At 37.6% G+C, this 20,515-nt stretch overlaps 1 protein-coding gene across 1 annotated transcript in view; it reads left to right on the forward strand.

Moving 5' to 3' along the window:
• The window catches only part of stxbp5l (syntaxin binding protein 5L), a 154,479-nt gene that overhangs the window by 94,555 nt on the left and 39,409 nt on the right, over window positions 1-20,515 (forward strand). Inside the window, exons 8-18 of the mRNA XM_057335913.1 lie at window positions 2,777-2,900; window positions 4,204-4,279; window positions 6,434-6,588; window positions 11,603-11,675; window positions 13,728-13,875; window positions 14,068-14,135; window positions 15,680-15,720; window positions 15,850-16,067; window positions 16,236-16,396; window positions 16,567-16,692; window positions 20,283-20,434. Of these exons, the coding sequence (XP_057191896.1) occupies window positions 2,777-2,900; window positions 4,204-4,279; window positions 6,434-6,588; window positions 11,603-11,675; window positions 13,728-13,875; window positions 14,068-14,135; window positions 15,680-15,720; window positions 15,850-16,067; window positions 16,236-16,396; window positions 16,567-16,692; window positions 20,283-20,434 (1,342 nt within the window). The remainder of the gene's footprint in view (window positions 1-2,776; window positions 2,901-4,203; window positions 4,280-6,433; window positions 6,589-11,602; window positions 11,676-13,727; window positions 13,876-14,067; window positions 14,136-15,679; window positions 15,721-15,849; window positions 16,068-16,235; window positions 16,397-16,566; window positions 16,693-20,282; window positions 20,435-20,515) is intronic.

A 20,515-nucleotide genomic window follows, 5' to 3' on the forward strand; every position in this document is an offset into this window, starting at 1 on the left:
AGTACCCCTGATTAACAACTTCAAAGGCGATTTTCTCAATATTTTGATTTTTTTGCACTCTCAGATTCCTGAGTTTTAAACGGTTGTATCTGAGCCAGATATTGTCCTATTCTAACAACTCATACATCAATAGAAAGCTTATTTATTCATCTCTCAGATTATGTAAAAATTTCAATTTTGAAAAATTGACCCATAAGACTGGTTTTGTTGTCCAGGGTCACATATGGTATTCTTACATGTGTTTACAGTAGGTAAGCATTTATGTTTACTTTTATATGTTTAAGCATGTGTGTCCACATTTGTAGCATGCAACTCTTATTTTTCATCTTGTTACATCTAGTCCTCAGCCAAAAAATCAAGACGACAACAAAAGAACGATATAAATAAATGACGTCTCTCCTGCTCTCCATTGTCCAAATAAATTTACTTTGTGTAGGAAAAAATTGGCTCATCTGCTCGTTTCGTTCCACTCTGTTGCTGATTTACAACAACATTGAACACAAGTCACCTTTTCTCCTTTAATTTCACTCCCTGTGGCATGTGGATGTGTTTAGCATATTCGCATCTTGGCACATGACTTTATCTTTCTCTGTGAAAGAAGAACTTCTTCCTGTAGCCCCAGCTGCCTGTATTCACATCTCAATACGTGGTTGAATCAGAGCGCCGCTAGCAGCGTCACTCACATCCACTGCGTTCAAAACCTTCCAAAAACTCGCCCTTTTCTCCTTCCAGCCCTTTACTGTGGCTTCAGTGCGACAACAGTGCTCTCTGATCATCTGTCAACGATGCCTGTGCAAAGGGAGTCTGGGGTACGGTAGCTCGGCAGGCGTGTGTCAGGGTGGGTAAATGGAAATGTCTTGGGGCCTGCTAATTGCTAGTTTAGATGCCCGCCTGGAATGCCCACGCTTGTGGGAAAAAGTAATTTTAATAGAAGGATTTCAAAAGAGAGAGTGAAGCAGGGATAGACGAAGCGTTTGTGCGGTGGAAGGGAAGAAGACGCGAGGAAATGAGAAGAAAGACAAGGCACGTGTTTGTTAGTGCGGTGTCAGAAATGGTGTTGAAAGAAAGGAATAGATTGGTACAAAAATGTCTATCCCCTTTTTATCTCAGACGAAGTATAGTTAAAGACATACAGTACAGTAGTTTACCCAAAAGAAAATGTTGTCATTATTTACCCACTCTCTTGTAACTTCAAACCTGTATGACTTTCTTTCTTCTGCAGAACACAAAAGAAGATATTCTGAAGAATGTTGGTAACTGAACATAGGCGGTACCCATTGACTTCTACTGTATAGACACAAAACCAATGCAAGTGCATGGGTGCCTTCGTTAACCTTCTTCAGAATATCTTATTTTGTGTTGTGCAGAAGTAATAAAGTTATACAGGTTTGAAATGACAAGAGGGTGAATAAATGATGACAGAATTTTCATTTTAAGTGATCTATCCCTTTAATGCAGTATAGGATGCTGGTGTCCAGATTAACCGGCAAGTATTGTTTCTGAGCTTCACCAGAAAGGCTTGCTCACTAAACCAGCTGTATACCAGCATAAACCAGCATAGACCAGCACTGACGTTCTTTGTGTTCCCTATCTAAACAGACCTGTGACAAATTTTTGTAAAGCTCTGTTTTACGGCACATCACCTCAGTCCCCCTGAACAATCCTAAACACACACACACACATCAAACACCATAAACCCTCTAAACAAATAATCCTGACGCCGGTATCATTTCACTTATTATTTACTGTGGGACATTAGTGAGTAGATGAGTGGAGATTAGGTTGCTTTGATGGTTGAGTAATTACTGATATCGGGTTATTGACTTTCCCTCAGATGGATGGAGGGTTGAGTGAGAGAAAGAGAGAGAGGCTTTCACAAGCAGGAACTATCAGTCTTGTCTTCACCTTTCTAATTTCCGTAGCCAACTAGAAGATGCACAAGTCTGATTTATGGATGAACACAATTGTGTGAAGAACTGATGCTTTGCTGAGCAGCAGCATCTCTCATTCTCTATCTCATCTCTGTTTTCATTTCTCACACTTTGTTTCTCTCATGCTTTGTTTTAAGTGGATATTAAATGCAATACTACTGTAGCACAAGCACAGTTTAATAGCATTTCACAAATGTTAGGTTTAAAATGATAACGCAATAGATATTCTGTTAAAATATTTTGCAAGCATAAACTCGTAGACATAAAAGCCCATAGTTAATTTGATGAATTACACTTGTGATTGAGGAGAACTGACTGCAAAATACTTGCAACGAAAAATCTGATCATAATTTAACTTTTCATTAAACAGGTGCAGCATGGATTAAGTGAGTTGACTAAGTCAAGTCAATTATTGCTCTGCTGTAAATAAGAAAACCATAATGGTCAGCAATTTGGTCGAGTTAAGCTTGCATCATTCTCAACGGTTTTCCCCTCCATATTTTTCTCTTTACTTAAACTTGATGCCAATGTCGTCGCTGATAGCCCTGTGGTTAGTGCGCTGACATATAGTGCCAGTGCACTTGCAGCCTGACCCGAGTTCGATTCCCGTCTCGAGCTTCATTTGCCGGTCCCTGTCCCCTGTCTCTATATCCAAGGCTTTCCTGTCTGCTGCTCTGCACTGTCCTATGGTATAAGAAAAAAGGCAAAAATCCCCTAAAAAAAAAAAAAGACTGGGTGCCAATAAAAGCAGCAAAGATGTTCTATCATGAAACAATATTATGTGGTCTGTCTATGGAGGGATACCTGATCCCTATTTTTCTTGCATCTCTCTCACTTTTTCTCAGGCCATTCACTCAGTAAGCTGGCATCACGAAGGGCGTCAGTTCATGTGCAGTCATTCCGATGGCAGTTTAAGCATGTGGAATCTGAGAAACACGGCTAAACCTTTTCAAGTCACCTTCCCTCATGGTAAGTACAGACACACACACAAAGCATTTAAAGTCCCCGTGAACCGGAAGTTGCGATCGTTTTTACTTCTGTATTTTGATGCATTTCCGAGTGAAATGGAATTTCTAATGAGAAAAATAGTCTTTCTCAGCGATTTGATTGGATGTATTAAAACAGCAATTGCATTATGAAATGGAACTGGCAGTAGACTGACAGTTGAAGGGGAGGAGTTAACGGATGCTCCGCCCAAGCCGTCTAATACGTCATTTGAGATGGATAGTCATTACAGGAAGGAAGTGTATTTTCAGATTATAGCTAAAGATTATAAGGGGAACACGAATTTTATAAAGAGAATGACCCACATTAATAAACTATTTACAATAAACGCTGCAATACTTTCATGAAAAAATAGGCATTGTAATTTTTAATTTCACTGGGACTTTAAACATACTAGCATGTTGCCTAGTGCACAACCTCACTTGTATATGGTCATGTGGAAAAGGTAAAATGTTCATTTTTAAAAGAATAAAAGTCATCACCTCCACCTCATGTAAGAAAATTTCTGGTTATACCACTTTTAGATCTGATGAACGTAAAGGGTGTTTTAAAATCACAAATTATTATGAAATGTTTATTGTTCATATTTACATATATGCACAAATAATTATAGTTTACACTCTAATCTGATATTTAAAATGGAATATAATACTCTAATAACTACAGAATTACTAATATAATCCAAATCATAACCTTAAAAGAAAACCTTTTTCCTTTTAGAAAACACATTTATGAATCATTTTTCAGTTGTTCAATAAACCAAAGTTTTAGTAACCTTTTGGGGACAGATTTGTCCCTAAAGTATAGCAAAATAAACCCACACACAGTTAAATACCTCTTCAGCCATGACTCATCATCTATTAGTGTAAACTGACTCTGACGTAGTCAGCAAACACACCCCCTCAGCAGGTGTGTTCATTATGGAGGATGATTCAGTGTGTGGGTATGATTTGACAGGAATAAATGATTCACTCTCCGTCTTGGTGGCTAAGTTTGTGGTCCTGCCTTGAGCTCAGTGGGTCACATAAAGCTGAACACTTCAAGTTCGAAATTTATAAGTGCAGAAAGTGATTTTTAACTGACAGAAAGGTCCACGGTGTAAAGCAGAAAGAACATGAGACATTTAAAGTGTGAATTACACAACATGACTTTTAAAATACAAGCTGTCACACACTTGGCAATTTTCAATGTCATTTCAAACACTCATGCAGGTTTATATTTTATTATAAATTGTAATGAAAACTCACCATGTTATCTGTTTTCTCAGGCAAGACACAGCGAGACGGTAGAAAAGAATCGTGTAAACCCATCCTCAAAGTCGAATACAAGACCTCCAGAAACAGGTGAAAACACATACAGTTCTTTGAGAACACTAAAAGTGCCATTATCCATACTCGTCTTCTTCCGGCAGGATCCAAAGGTTTGATCAAGAATCTGTCACTGATCTGTCACACCAAAAGAGAATGCCTGACTAATTAACATCTTTAATTCATTCTCGCTTTGAGTCTTTCTAGTGGAAATGATGTTTTGAGTGCCGCAGAGTGATTTTGTCCTTCGATGTGTTTGTGACAGATGCATCTAAGTCCCACTCGAGTACCATTATTGCTGTTTTATCTTGTCACGAAACAATTAAAGTCTATTGCCTGTTTGTGAAAAGCTCGTTTTTCTCAGGAGAGGAACAGAGAAACATCTTTTCAAGAAGCCTCCATCTTTGATCGTTCGCTTGTTTGTTTTTACTCTGCTGTGTTCAAGGAAGTCATAAGTGGCCGTTTCGATGAAATTTTAAATTAGTTTGGCAGTATTCTTGTTATTCAACTTGGTCTTTTCTTTAAAAAATGTCTGAAGGGCTATTTGCACACAGATGTGTTTTCTGGTTTAGCACAAGAGACACATGGAAAGGAAAAGTGATATGAAATATCCTATTATATTTATACAAAAAAACTTTGTGGCCTGTCATTACCGACAATACTCCTCTGTTTGTCGTCATACTGTGATGATCCTATATCACTGCAATAAAGCGTGTAAAATCTGTTATCAGAAGGCTTGTTTTTGGACTGTATTGTTTATTGTTTGTGATTCGTTGGCTGATTTGCTTTAGTGGCTTAAGTTGGTGTTTGTCACATGGGTTGTATTGCATGAAAGCATGCGAATGCACCTTCCCTCAGCAGTTTGTTTTGCTTTTTTGTTTTATTCTTAGCCTGACATCTTCTGCTCACCTTCACACACTTTGTTTTAGATTACAGTCATAAATGTGACAGCATTCTTAAACTTGGGTCGGTGGTCAGAGTGCAGATGACCTCATTATTGTCCAGGTTGATTGAAGGTCAGAGGCGAGTCATTGAATGTCATTGTGTCAGGAGGTCTAATATGATTGTCACTATAGTAAAACAGAGGGGATATTAGACCACAAACATTTGGGAAATTCTGCTTTTAGTGATGGATGTGAGCAGCGCTGTGGTTGTAGTTATCTGTGATAAATTACACAGTATAAGGTAATTATATTGAGAAATGTGGTGTATTAAAATAAAAACATACAAATCAAACAAGTACCCAGCAGAGGAGCAATGTGTCTTAAATGCACATTCAGTCACATAAAGAACAATGTTTCACAATAATCATACTTAGCCTTTTTTTCCACTGTCTTTATTATGAAAGAATTATGACAGATCATGTGTTCATGACTTGGTAAATATTTATAAATCATGGTTGTGCATTTGGGTTTATATTTCTCACTTCAGTTGTGATAAAAACCATTTGTCCAGTTCCCTAGAGAAATTCTGATCTATACCAACACCGGCCATGAGGCAATCAGGTATTATTAATCCTTAAATGGTTATGAAAACTGGGGTCTGTGAATTATCATAATTTAAAGTCTGTCCTGATTCTCTGATAATGATAAAAATCGTCAGAAGCCCTAATCTCCATAAATCGTTTGCAGACAAGTTGTTTCAATCCCACATGCAGCACTTTTTAGTCATTTTCAGCTCAATTTGTAGGAAAGTGTTACTCCAAGTCAGACCACTCATTAAAATTCAACACAGGATTCAATATTTCACCTAAAAAGACCAGCTTTCTATGTTCCAAGTTTCCATGTTTATTTTCTCTCTGCCTCATATACATAAAAACATTTTTTTTCACATTTATTCATTTGGCAGACGCTTTTATCCACAACTTCATCCAGCGACTTACAAGTAGGAGAGCATATAAACATTTTGTCAACACGCTAAACAGTACCGTTAGTTTACAAGGCCATGCTACTAGGAGGATTAAAGCTGGAGTAAGCAAAGGAGAGAATGAACAACAATAGATTTTTTTTTGGACAGACAAACAGTTATTGGTTAGTCAAATAAATGCGGAACAGGTATGTTTTGAGCTGTTTTTTTAAAGTTGTGAAGGATGCTGCAGTTCGGGTGGAGGCTGGCAGTTCATTCCACATGGCATGATAAAGACGGTTTGCTGTTCTCTACTTACACATTTTTTTGTTTGTTTTCCAGTAGCGAAGCTTTCGTCGTGTTCTCTGGGGGTCTGTCGTATGATAAGGCAGGACGGAGACCCACCCTCACCATCATGCATGGCAAAGCCATTACAGTCTTAGAAATGGACTACCCAATAGTGGAATTCATTGTGCTCTGTGAGACGCCCTATCTGAACGGTGAGTAATGTATGTTGAGAATTGTAGTTTTTTTATGTCAGATCTGTAGTAGATTTTAGGAACTTCATTTAACTAATTATCATTATTATGTATTATTACACTGTCACTTTGGAATGCTTGATTCTGATTGGCCAGTCGCAACATTTGCAGGTTCGTTATTCCCAGATAACAACCTCTCAAAACTAGTAACACACGGTAATCTGGATGCAGCAAATCATTTTGACAGGTTTTTTTGACAAGTTAAATATAAATATATGTTTTAATAACATATATGACATTATATTAGGGGTGTGCCATATTGGCAAAAAAACTGATATCTAGATATTTTCTGGGATTTCCCGATAACAATAAGCAGGCGATATTTTGCATCCTATAGTCTTAAAGGAATAGTTCACCCAAAAATGAACATTCTGTCATTAATTACTCACTCTCTAGTAGTTCCAAACCAAACCAAATTTAATTGTTTGGTTGAACACAGAGAAAGATATTTGGACGAATGCTTGTAACTAAACAGTTCTTGGACCCAATCGACTAGTCAAAAGTTTCCAAGAACGGTTTGCTGTCCTACATTCTTCAAAATATATTCTTTTGTGTTCAACAGAATAAAGAAATAGAGTAAATTTTCCTACTATGGTAGTCAGTGGGTTACAAGCGTTGTTCCACATATCTTTCTCCGTGTTCATCAGAACAAAGCAATTTATACAGATTTGGAACAACTCGAAGGTGAGTAAATGATGACAGAATTTTTATTTTGTGGTGAACTATCCCTTTAGTATGTTGTACTAGCTCCATCTTACATGTAACCAGGATATTCATTTTTGATATTATTAATAGAGAATGAGAAAGATTTTCTCATCAAATCCTGTTATCATTCACTCATGTCAACCTTTGTGACTATTACTTGTGCAGAACGTGTCAACCAAACAACACTGAATCCAACTGACTTCCATTGTATGGACACAAAATTGAGACATTTCTCAAAATGTCTTCTTTTGTGTTTCACAGAAGAGTCATATTCAGGTTTTCAACAACGTAAGGGTAAATAAACAATGTTAGAATAAATTATATTTGAATGAACAGAAATGATGATAGTAAACCGTCCCTTTAAGGAAACAGTCTTTAAATGGAATCATTCATGTAGAAACACAACACTCGGGTGTACGGTGAACTGTGCAGGACACAAGCAAGAAGCACACTGGAATAGAAAAGTATAGCCTACCAAAAGCAAACTTGTGTGGGATGCTTATGTTTTAGATTAAAGGTACAGTTTGTAACAATTTTGCAGTAAAATATCCAAAAACCACTAGGCCAGTTTTATATATTTTTTTCAGTTGAGTAATTACAATATCTCAAAGGTTTCCAACTACTTGTAAATTGTCAGAAAATCGCCATTTTAAACAGTGACACGGGGCCTTACCCTTTGTTACCGGCTTTACTGACTGTTCCCGTCTGATTGATGGCCATCAGCGGTGGGTTTGAAGACAACAGATCCCATCATTCCACGCTCCTTCACAGCGTCATCAAGCTAGGCAATTGTTGTTGTTTTGAATGTGCGCCCTCTAGTGGCGGATTTTACAAACTATGGCTTTAACTGTTTTTAAACAAATTCGAACGGCTCGTTCACGCATGATCTCATTCGGATTTGAGCCTTATTTGCTCCCACATCAGAGCTTTGCATTGCGGCTTTGAAATCAAGTCTATATGGATTTATTCTTCCGAACTGACAGTATTCATCAGGAAAACACTAATTAACTCCTCGAGTAATATCACTTCACCTGACGCTGTGTGATCGCGAGCGCGAGCACCTCTGTGCCCTGCCGAACCATTTAAGAGCAGACACAGAGCTGACAGAGACAGCGCGATCGGCTAAATTGCTAACCGTGCTGTGAATGTGCATGTGCAGTGCTTGACTTAAGTATTTGTGAACACTGAGTGCTGTTTTTAGTAGAGCTGAAATATGCGTGACATACTCGGTAATATGATTTCGCACATCGTTAAAACAAGATTTACGACATTATCGCACGCGATATATCTCGCACACACCCCTACATTATATTTACAAATGATTAAACCAAAATGCCTGTTCGTGACATCTGAACGACGTTTCTTACCTTAAAACCGGAATTAAACGGCTTTCCTCACGGAAGGTCTTCATTCGGTAAAAAATAGCTAATAAAATATTTCAAATTCACATTTCATGTCCAGTTTTTTTCTCATGTGGCAAGTAGCCGTGTACTGTGCGGAATGATGTACGAGCAACCAACTGTTATCGCAATTATTTCTGTGATAACCGGCTGCCTGTACATTATCCCTTACTTATTTATTGGATAGCAGATATTTTTAAAATGTGCTTATACAGTAGATTCCTTGCAGTCTTAGTCCCCAACAGAGGTGGACGAAGTACACAACTTCCTTACTTGAGTGAAAGTACAGATACTACTGGTCAAATATTAGTCCACTACAAGTAAAAGTTGTAAAGACAGATTCTTACTTGAGTAAAAGTACAGAAGTACGTGCTTTTAAAAGTACTCAAGTATTAAAAGTAAATTTCCTTTATGTCAGTTGTGCATTGTTTTATTGTCATATACCTTATGCCTCTGAAGCAACCTACTGAATACACCGAGTAGCTCACAGTATCAGTTGTATTAAAGGAGTAGTTCACTTCAAAATTTGCCCCCATTGACTTTCCATAATTACATAATTTCCATAATTTTTATTTCTACTATGGAAAGTCAATGGGGCAAATTTTGCAGTGAGCAACTCCTTTAAGAGCTTTATATGTTTACCACACATATGTTTAGTTTAGATATAATCCTGTATGACCATTTAGCCTAATTATCATCATTAGCCCCCTAGGCCTATATGAATTTATGAGCAGTGTTCTTTTATTTTGTATATTCCCTTTACCAGTTTTAGCAGCAATTTACCAGTAAGTAGTAAGGTTCTTGTAAATAGTAAAGTGTAGAAGCCATGTGTTTGTTGGATTTATTACCATTTGTATTACCATCATTTACCTACAAACATAAACTATAGCTAGTATAATGAAACTATGGTATTTTTAGTTGCTGTGGTTTTACTAAAGATTATTAATTGGAGTATGGTTCCTATATTTAGAAAATGGTAAATATGTGGACACTGTGGTTTTACTGCAAATACCGTCCCTGCTGAAAAAAACAATGAATTTTTGAATTAGAATGAGATTTTTAAATTAAATTCCTCTTTGTAGTGTGTTTTGGGTTTTATTCCAATAGGATTTACCATCGCAGCAATAGAATCCATCACATACAAGTAGACAACAAGTATCCATAGTACAATTCCCATTATAACCATTAAATCCATTACATGTTATGTTGTATTTTGGGCAGGGTTCTATTGTTTTTATTTCAACAGGAATACTATACAACTATAGTTACTTCAGTAAAAACATCATTCATTTTCCAAATCGCTTTAAATGATATAGCAGCAGATCAGAAGTTAACACGCACGTGTAGCTCAAGGTGTATGTGATGCTTATTTACCGTTTAGCCGTTATGCCGATCATTTTCATGACAATGTTTCTATGATCTTTGACTGATCGTAACCCACAGATGATTACACCACACTTTAACATGTGCCGTTTTCGTCTTTTATTGTTCTATTTGCCTTTTCAGAGCGCTATCAATAGTGTAGCAGCGCCTACGTTTACATTAGTTTAGCGGAGAAGATCCCAGAGTTGCCAGATTTGCGAAAAATCTGCCTAATGGCCATTCAAAGCTTGCCGGAAAACCGCAAACTTAGAAAAACTGAAATACTTGGCAACAGTAAAAGGTCCTGGCAGATCGCAAGCCAGATAAATTGAGCACACAGGAAACCCCGCTGCATAGAAACCATTTTCTACTTTTGGACCTTTTTATAAATGTAGTGGAGTAAAAAGTACGATATTTGGCTTTCAAATGTAGTGAAGTTAAAGTACAAGTACTCAGAAAAAATAATACTCAAGTAAAGTACAGATACTCAAAAAGTGTACTTAAGTACAGTACTCAGGTAAATTTACTTCGTTACTGTCCACCACTGGTCCCCAACATACTTTTCTCTTAATGTTTAGTGATTTACAAATGCAATAACAAAATCATTACAACAACAAACTGGAAAGACAATTCATTACCAACTAGAATGATGAAATATATATTACAAAATGTATGTTTTGAGGAATGACAGGTTTGGCTCTGTTCATTCAAGGGGAGAGAAAATATTGTTATATTTGCCAAGATATGCCAGACACTGATGTATACACATACATTGGGCTTCAAAATACACCGCACCAGATGACATATACAGTATTCAGCAAAGAACTGTTTGAAGTGCTTTAAAGGGAAGTTCACCCAAAAATAAAAATTCTGTCATCATTTACTCACCCTTGAGTTGTTCTAAATCTGTATAAATGTCTTTGTTCTGATGAACACAAAGAAAGATATTTGTAATAATGCTTGTAACAAAACAGTTCTTTGACCCCATTGACTATAGGAAACATTACAATGGTAGTCAAAAGTGCGCCAGAACTGTTTGCTTTCCTACATTCTTCAAAATATCTTCTTTTGTGTTCAACAGAACAAAGACATTTATAAAGCAATTTTCCAACTATGGTTGTCAATGGTAGCCAAGAACTGTTTAGTTACAAGCATTCTTCCAAATTCATTTTCCTGTGTTCATCAGAACGTAGAAATGTATACAGTAAATGAAGACAGAACTTTCATTTTTGTGTGAACTGTTCCTTTAACTTGATAAAAGTTGAATGCAGACACACTCTGAAAAACAACAAATGACTCAATAGTTTCACTGTCTGTGAATCAGTACGATTCCAGTATGTTAAATTGCACACAACACACAAAATAAGTCATTATTCCCTTGGTTTCAAGCATAAGCTCATCTTCAGTTCTTCACAGAGATTAAATTATTCTTTATTTTTTAAGTGATGGATTTGTCATTTTCTTGAGCTGTGTTGAGATGTTTGGGAATGTTGTGTTTGTGTTGACAGAGGTTCAGGAGCCATATGCGGTGGTGGTTCTGCTGGAGAAAGATTTCGTTGTAGTGGATCTAACTCAGAGCAAGTGAGCAATCTTTTCTAGAGCTTTTCTTCTACTACCATACATACACACTTCATGTCCTGTGAGAGTGTCTGAATGATGTAACTCAATGTGATGTACCTCAATAACACCTCAAACTGACACTTTGTCCAGTGGCAACAGCACTCAACACCCAATATACTGTATATTGTGTGTGAGCGCTGTGTGGAAAAGGATTTAATTTAGAGTGCGTGCGTGTGTGTGTGTGTGTGTGTGTGTGTGTGTGTGTGTGTGTGTGTGTGTGTGTGTGTGCGTGTGCGTGTGCGTGTGCGTGTGCGTGCGTGCGTGTGTGTGTGTGTGTGTAATGGTAAATATCACTGGAGTTGTCACTCATAAGCATCCGTCAAATGAATCATTATTAAAAGACTGAGCCATGGTCAGGCTTACACACACGCTGGCCGTTTGACACTTCTGCCACAGAGACTTTTGCCAGTTTGACATCAAGGGCCCTACCGTACACCCGGCGCAAGGCAAGTGTTTTTGCTAGTTTCCGCCCGACGCAGTTCTCATTTCCCCATCCTGCGCTGCGTTGTTTAAATAGCAAATGCACTTGCGCTCATTTGTTCGCCCATGGGCGTGTTGGTCTAAAAAAGAGGTGTTTTCAGGCGCAATGTTGGCGCGTTGCTATTTTGAGGAACTGAAAATAGACTGCGCCATAGACCAACTCAAACCTGGTCTAAAGTCTAAAGTCAATGGCGCAATATTTTTTTTGTTTAAAAAAGAGCGCATTAGTAGAAAATGCCCCTCTGGGCAGGTCCACAACGCGCTTTCACTTTATTTATTACACAGAGGGAAGCGCAGCAGCACACAAACATGCCAAATATAAAAAAAATGGATTGCAATGTAAAAGATTATTATTGTGTACATAAAGATAAAAATCCGGCTTGTCATGTAGATGATCTGCTCGCGCGCTTTAACCTCACGCACGAGCAGATGCGTTTCCTCTCTGGAGAAGCGTCCAGTCTTTGCTCTTGCAAACTCCGCCGTGAAAATAGCGAATCCGCCATGGCGCGAGCGCAACTGGCTCTTAAAGGGAATGAGAGATGACACTCTGATTGGTTTATTGCACGTTACGCCCAAAAAACACCCATTGCTCATTAAGAGAATCGGGAGAACCCGTTTAGACCATGCGTCCGGGCGCGCCGACCGTTTTCCCGTCGTTAAACTAGCAAAAGTGGATTCGGACACGCCCTGAGTGCACTTGTGCCCTGCGCTTTAGACCATGTGCTTAGATCGTGAAAATAGAGCCCTAAAAGTTTTCTTTGCTTTAAGGCAATTTCTTAACAAGGACATGCTGAAAAAAACACACTCAAATCCTCTTAGAATTAAACCGTCTTTAGTATTTTTCTTATAAACTATTTAGTTACCTTATTTCTTTTAAAATGCCTTTCTATACACTCCAAAACACTTTTAGGATCTTTTATATTGAAGCAATAAACCAAAAAGTGATTTTACTGCAGTTAAAGGGTGTTTTTAGACAGAATATGAGGCAGGTTAAAGTTACTGTAATGCACTGCCTCAAGTGCCTTATTGCTTTTATAAACAGAAATATAATAAAAGACACCAATATTTAGTAAATCATGTTTATTAGGAATAATAATCACAATGAACAAATTTTCTCTCAAGTAATGTTGTTTGTAAAGCTTGTGAGAAATGATCTGAGCCAGGAGAGATACTTCATTTTTTATTCCTTGGACAACTGAAAGTAATTAAATAGAAAAATATCAGCAATGTTATTGCCTGAGGCATAAGGAAAAGGAACAGGACATGTTTTTTTAAATATTTAATACAAGTAGTCCTCCAGATTATTTGATCTCTCCAGGTAACTCTGATTCAATAAGGTTTGAGACCCCTGCTGTGGGCTGTGTATGGTTGCCTGTAGCAACTTGGCACATTAATATAAAATTAAATTGATGTGGAGACAATTGCAGTCAAAACTGGCTGTTTTGCAAGGGCTTTAAACAGGATTCATCCAATCACAATTAATAGTCACCACTGTCCATTTTATTCTTCAAAAGGTGTCTCTTTTCCTTACAGCTTTCCCATCTTTGAGAACCCGTACCCTATGGACATCCATGAGTCTCCAGTCACGTGCACGGCTTACTTTGCCGACTGTCCCCCTGACATCATACCGGTGCTTTATTCCATAGGAGCCAAACACAAAAAGACAGGCTATAGCCACAAGGTTAGTCAAAATTCAAAACTAATCTATACTTACAAATTTTCTTACTAATCTTAATATCTCTCAGTCTGATATTAGGACATTATCTAATCATTTCAATGATACGTAGTATCTACTGTATGTGTCAAGAAGCTGTGGGTCAAATGTGGGTTAATGTGCTGAGTGTTATTGAATGTGAAGTTTTTGTGTGTTTAGGAGTGGCCGGTCGGTGGTGGCATATGGACTGTTGGATCACAGACGTATCCAGAGATTATCATCACAGGGTAAGTATATGTGTGTTTCCAACCATTAGCTGTGTTAGTTCACTAACATAAATGTCAGCTTTAGGGAGCTTTATTTTATTATTGACAGTATTTTATGCTAGCAGCTTAAAATACAGTGTATTGTGAGTTCATTTACAAAAATATCAGCTTCATCTCTACAGCTTTTATCTGTAGGTATTTGAGATTTTGAGAAATATTGTTATATAGAAGTTTTATGCATTTCAAATGAGAAAAGAACTGCAGTGTTCAATTATTTGACAGAATGTTCTTGTTTTCTTTAAGCTTAAAGGAATATTCAAACAAAAACCCTTTATGAATTTCTCACAAAAGGAGATATTTAAAAAATTATACTTTATAACTGCTTTGTCCCCCGTTGACTGTCATTGTATAGACATAAAACCGCTATTTCTCAGAATATTTTATTTTGTGTTCCACAGAAGAAAAAGTCATATCGTCTCTGTCGGACAATATGATAATATGATGAATAATTACTATTGGTCACCCATCTTGTTTGTTTGGGGGTTTTGCATATATTTAACCAATAAAAATTATTAAAACGGGCCTGACAACACAGTGTATAATTATTGAAATAAAAAAAAATTCCTGTAGTGGCAGTTCTGGAGATACAAGCTTCCAGTCAGATGATATACTGTACAGGTTTTGAACAAAATGCGTGAATAAAGGAATTTTACTTTTTGGGAGAACCTTGCCTTTAAACTTTGCTTTCCAAAAATGTACAGTGTGACACACATCCTTTGCATTTTTAATAAAAACAAAAACTACATTTAATGAAAAACAAACATGAACTAAAATAGATGCCACAAACATGATGGAAAAATAAATTCAAATAATGGCTTTGTAAACAGTCAGGAGAACACTGTCTTAATGTTTATTATATATTATTAACAGTACTAAACAGTTAGGAGCAATACTCCTGTTTTATGGAGAGAAAAAAAATCAAAGTAATTTAGTTCATTTTCAAAAGCACTCACAGTATCAAACTTGTAAAGATGACTTGGTTTCCTGCTGGACTGATAAAACACCCTGAAACTGTGTAAAGTCAGCTATCAGATTAGAGCTTCACATATCTAGAAAGTGCTTTTAAGTTTTGGCAGAGTTATGCAAACGGTGAGTGAATGGACTGTAGGGGGTCCATGAATACACCGTCAGATGTTGAGACTGGCTAAATACAGCTGATATTTGCCCTGTGATTGAAGTGAAACGTTCTGCCACAGGAGGAGGTCATTTTTGATATTTTTATTTGCTTCAAAACTCTGGATTGATTTTGTTTTTGTTCCGTTCTTGTGTTCATCGATTGTGTTCATTTTCATTTGAAGTCAATGATGTCTCAAATGTGCCCTTCTGCTTTGCCCTCATTGGAAAATGTACCGCTTTAATTCAATAGCGCTATTGACCCTGCATGTTGTTTTCTCTGCGTCTCTTATTATAGCTGTCATTCCCCACATCCTCTTACGTGGTTTAACACAAACGCGCATTCGCTCATACAATCGCTCTTTGTCCTTCCTTTTTGTCGTCCTGCCCAGGCATGCAGACGGATCGATAAAGTTCTGGGATGCCACAGCGAGTAAGTGTCTTTGCTTTTAAGAGCTTGCTCGCCCCTTTCGGCTTCACGCTGTTTCTGTCTGACTTTCTTACTGACTTTTTAACATCCCTGGATGCTTTGTGATGTTATAACAAGTTCTGCCTCTATCAGTCACACTGCAGATGTTGTATAAGCTCAAGACGTCAAAAGTGTTTGAGAAGCCAAAAACCGGAGAGGTGGGGCGAAGCGTTGAGCTGGTGGAGGAAGACCCCTATGCTGTTCAGATGATCACTTGGTGCCCACAGAGTCGTATCTTTTGCGTGGTGGGCATCAGTGCCCACGTCATCTTATATCGCTTCAGCAAGTACGACGCCAACACCACCATCACAGTGAGTTTTGGATATTTGAAGGTCACCAAACAAGTCCCAGAAAACCTTTTTTGTGTAGCCATTGATACGCTTTGTAAGGCAAGAAAGTTGAAGTACATACTGTGAAATTGATGGATTAAACTGCCCGTGTTTTTGTTTGTATTTGTGTGTGTGCTTATTCCTTTGAAGTCTCTAGAGGTGCGGCTACAGTGCGAGATGGAGGACGTAATCTCTCCCTCAGATACAGAAAACACCCCGTGTTTCTCTGACCCCAGCGGCCATTCGCCCCAGCTCCACAGTCCGCGCAGCAATACACCGGACAGCGTACGGGACAGCATCCCCTGCCTTAAGTAAGATATCGAGTCATTTATCAGATCACATTTGCAAAGAAACATCAGACTTCTCAATCTCTTTTGCTAGGAACAAGACAGTTATTAGATTGATAACTAGATAAGAGAACATATGAAGTAGCTTTAAGGCAAAGGAAATTGCAGACTAACTTTTAATATGCATCTCTAAGGGTTAAAGATCGAATGATCCGAATGCCTCCCGGGTACCAGGCGGAGCTTGTGCTTCAGTTACTATGGGTAGATGGCGAGCCACCACAACAAATCACCAGCCTGGATTTAAACTCTGCGTACGGCTTGTAAGTGACATCACCTCTTTAATTTTGTCTTTTTTATTCATCCAATAGAATGTTTCCTTTTTATATTGTCACCTTATTATAATTCCCTTACAAAACATTACATAAGGAATTACATAAAATTGTGCTGAATGCAATTTTGCTTGGCATAATTCCCCTGCTTGGTTATTTTTGAGTGCTGTGCTGTAGAAGATAGCTGTGATTTGGCTCATACAGCATCACTCCGTCAACTCTATAAAACGTCTCTTTAAAATGCTGAAAATGCACTTTTCTACACAGCACGTCTGGATATCCGCCCGGTTATAACGTTTTTCTCTATCATTTGATGAATTACTGCTGCCGTGTTCACCAGACAATGTAAACAAACGTTTCCTTTTAACAAAATTCCATTTACCACCTGCTTTCTGTGGTGGCTCAGCATTAGTTAGGCCAGGCAAATACAGCTTATTTGTGTGGATACGGCACAAACTCTATTGTTGAATAAGTCTGATTTACATAGAACCGTGCGAATGTTTGCGCTGAAAGGACTGACAGAGATTTAATTGAAATATGCATGTGCAGCGCTGTACTTATGCAGCATTAAACTAAATTACAGGTGGCTAGTGAAAGAGACACAGGTGTTATTAAAAGTGAATTCACTCTGTTATGCTGTTTTCTCTCCAACTAATTTGACTCCTTTCTTGTTTTTAATGTAACAAATATTCCATCACCAATAATGATCTTTACCTTTCAGGGTGTTTGATGGTTTTGATTGAAGTTGTGACATCATGATTTGGCCTCTATTTAAATAATGCACTTGTTGTCACCCTGTTTTGATTCACTCGTAACCGCTCACAACCTTTTTTTTATTTAAGCATCATTACCAGAGCAAAGGTTGCCATGGTGATGTGTGGCTTCAATGAACACAATGAAAGAGTTCAAGATTAAATGTCACTGCACATTCAGATTCATTCAAACAGATTTGCTTTATCTCGTAAAAAAATATCTGTATTGGGTTATGTGATAGGCGACTGTGCTGGAGGTTTGTTTTAAAATGTAAAAAAGTCTTGCAGTACAGATGCAGATATTTGCTTATGAAGCCACTCTAAAAAAAACTGAACACATCTCTGTGTGATATTTCTTAGACAACACATTTTGTGTTACTTTTAACACAACTTAAAAAGTTACAAAATCGACACAAAATGACACACAATGTGTTAAATAGCATTACACAAACACATCCTTTTGAGAGTGCACCCTGCTTACAATAGAACAACAATAGAACCCTGTTCAAAACACAATAGAAGCTGTAATTTAATGTTGTCTACTGGTATGTGATTAATTCTATTGGTGGGGTGTTAAATCCTTTTGGAATAATGCCCAAGACACACTACAAAAAGTAATTTTGTAATGGTTTTAACGGAAAACGTTAATGGTTTATAAAGGCATTTTAATGCAAACCATTAGAATTTCTTTGATGGCTTCTATTGGGTTTATGTTGTTTTATTCAGCAAGGCAGAAATTTACAGACTACCTAAAACCTGGTCACTAAGTGTTTATGTATGTTATTTGTCCAACCACCGGCAAATAATGGATAGTTTACCTGGGTGTTCACAGCTCTGAGGTATGTGGTGATTCACAGCAGATCGAATGAGCCAAAAATAAACAATGCTTAACTTGTTGTAACGTCTCTGGTAAATTGAGCTGTGGAACCCAAGTGCATTTTGTTTAAACACGATTCCAGGTATTTGCCAAAAAGCAGATGAGATCAAAAGCCCTAAGGCCCCCCCCCCCCAAAAAAACATCAGGGCTATAAATACACATGAGCTAATGACATAACAAGACTAATTAACAAGAAACACCTGGACACTATTAAGAAAGGCTCAAAGGCCTGAAAGATTTTATGAAGTTAGTTGAACAAACCAAACAAATCCATCACTGTTTCTGCGGTGTCACAAAACTTGCTATAAACCTCCTCAGTCGACTCAAAGGAGTTTGTTCTTGAAATAATGATTGACCTGGTGTTTCTGAACAGCTGGTCATTTGAACATGGAGAGACTCCGAGTGATTTATTTCTCTGCTGAGAAACATTTAATCATAATGAAGAAAATGAAGTATTTGAACACATTTACACTGAACGAAGAAACACGTCTGTTGTTGCAAGAGCATGACATAGCCGCATTATTAATGGATAAATATAATATACAAATTGCTGGAATATCAAGGCCAATGCATATATCTTAGGGCTGTCCCATCTATTAATCGCGATTAATTGATTGTGCTTTTATAATATATGTGTGTGTGGGAGGTGTGTATTTATATGTATATAAAACACAAACATACATGTATATATTTAAGAAATATGTGTAATATATTTTTATATTATACATCAATTAAGTTATATTTAAACATAAATTGATATATATATATATATATTTATTTAAATTTGTATTATATATATATACATGTTTATGTGTGCCTTTATACATACAGTACATATAAATACACTGGCCGTCCCAAAAAAAGTCACCACCTGGGCAGTGCTATGACCTGGGGTTGCTGCAGTTGGTCAGGTCTAGGTTCAACGCTGCGCCTCACAAATTGAACCAAAACTCAGCAGCATGTCACAGTTTTTTTCCCTTTCGTTTGGTTAATCTGTTAATTGTTAATATTCCGCGGATATTTATTTGTGTCACATGTTTTGCATTATGCATTGAAGGGAACTTGTCATGATGGACACTTCAGAGAGAAATATTTGTGTTGTTTGACAAATGCTGTGAAGAGATGCAGAAGAACTGATGAAATATGGTTAACGGATTATTAAATGCGTTTCCATTTAGGCTTTCTTGTGCACAATTTTAAAACATCTAAATAGTTATATAGTAGAAGAGATTGCACCCTTGCACAGATTGCACATTTCGTTATTTCTCCCCACCCCACTAACTTGCCGGAACTGTCACGCCCCCTTGTTCCAGCACCTCGAATTTACAAATTAAGCACTGGCCCAAAATGAGGTCAGCTGACTACCTGAATATACTGGAATTTTTTCTTCCCTGATGGCATGGGCATATTCCAAGATGACAATGCCAGGATTCATCGGGCTCAAATTGTGAAAGAGGGGTTCAGGGATCATGAGACATCATTTTCACACATGGATTGGCCACCACAGAGTCCACACCTTAACCCTATTGAGAATCTTTGGGATGTGCTGGAGAAGACTTTGCGCAGCGGTCCGACTCTCCCATCATCAATACAAGATCTTGGCGAAAAATTAATTCAACTCTGGACAGGAATAAATGTTGTGACATTGCAGAAACTTATCGAAATGATGCAACGTCGAATGTGTGCCGCCGTGATCAAAGCTAAAGGTGGTCCAACGAAATATTAGAGTGTGTGACTTTTTTTGGACGGGCATGTCTTTTTGCTTTGTTGGGAGTGATTGGCAAAAAATATATATTGGGATTATTCAATTGCCTCTTACTGTCCAATCCCTAGTGTCCATACACAGTTTATTCCTGTGAGTGGGCTGTAAGAGCTTCACGTGTGACTGACACATTTAATATATAAAATTTTGTTGCTTTGATTTTGAAGTGTAAGTGTGTGTGCTCATATAGGTTGGCTCTAGGTAACTGCAATGGTTTGGCAGTTGTCGACTACCTGCAGAAAACTGTCCTTCTGTGCATGAGCACTGTGGAACTGTATGGATCTTCAGACCCTTTCCAAAGACTAACACGCTCTCCTAGGAAGAACCGGCAGTCCACATCAGGTACAAACACAATCTGTCTCATAGCCTACAGATATTCTAGTTAGATATTCAAGGTATTCAATTCTTTCAGCTTTGAAAAAC

The sequence above is a fragment of the Triplophysa rosa genome, linkage group LG6 (genome assembly GCF_024868665.1).
Source record: "Triplophysa rosa linkage group LG6, Trosa_1v2, whole genome shotgun sequence".
Taxonomy (NCBI): domain Eukaryota; kingdom Metazoa; phylum Chordata; class Actinopteri; order Cypriniformes; family Nemacheilidae; genus Triplophysa; species Triplophysa rosa.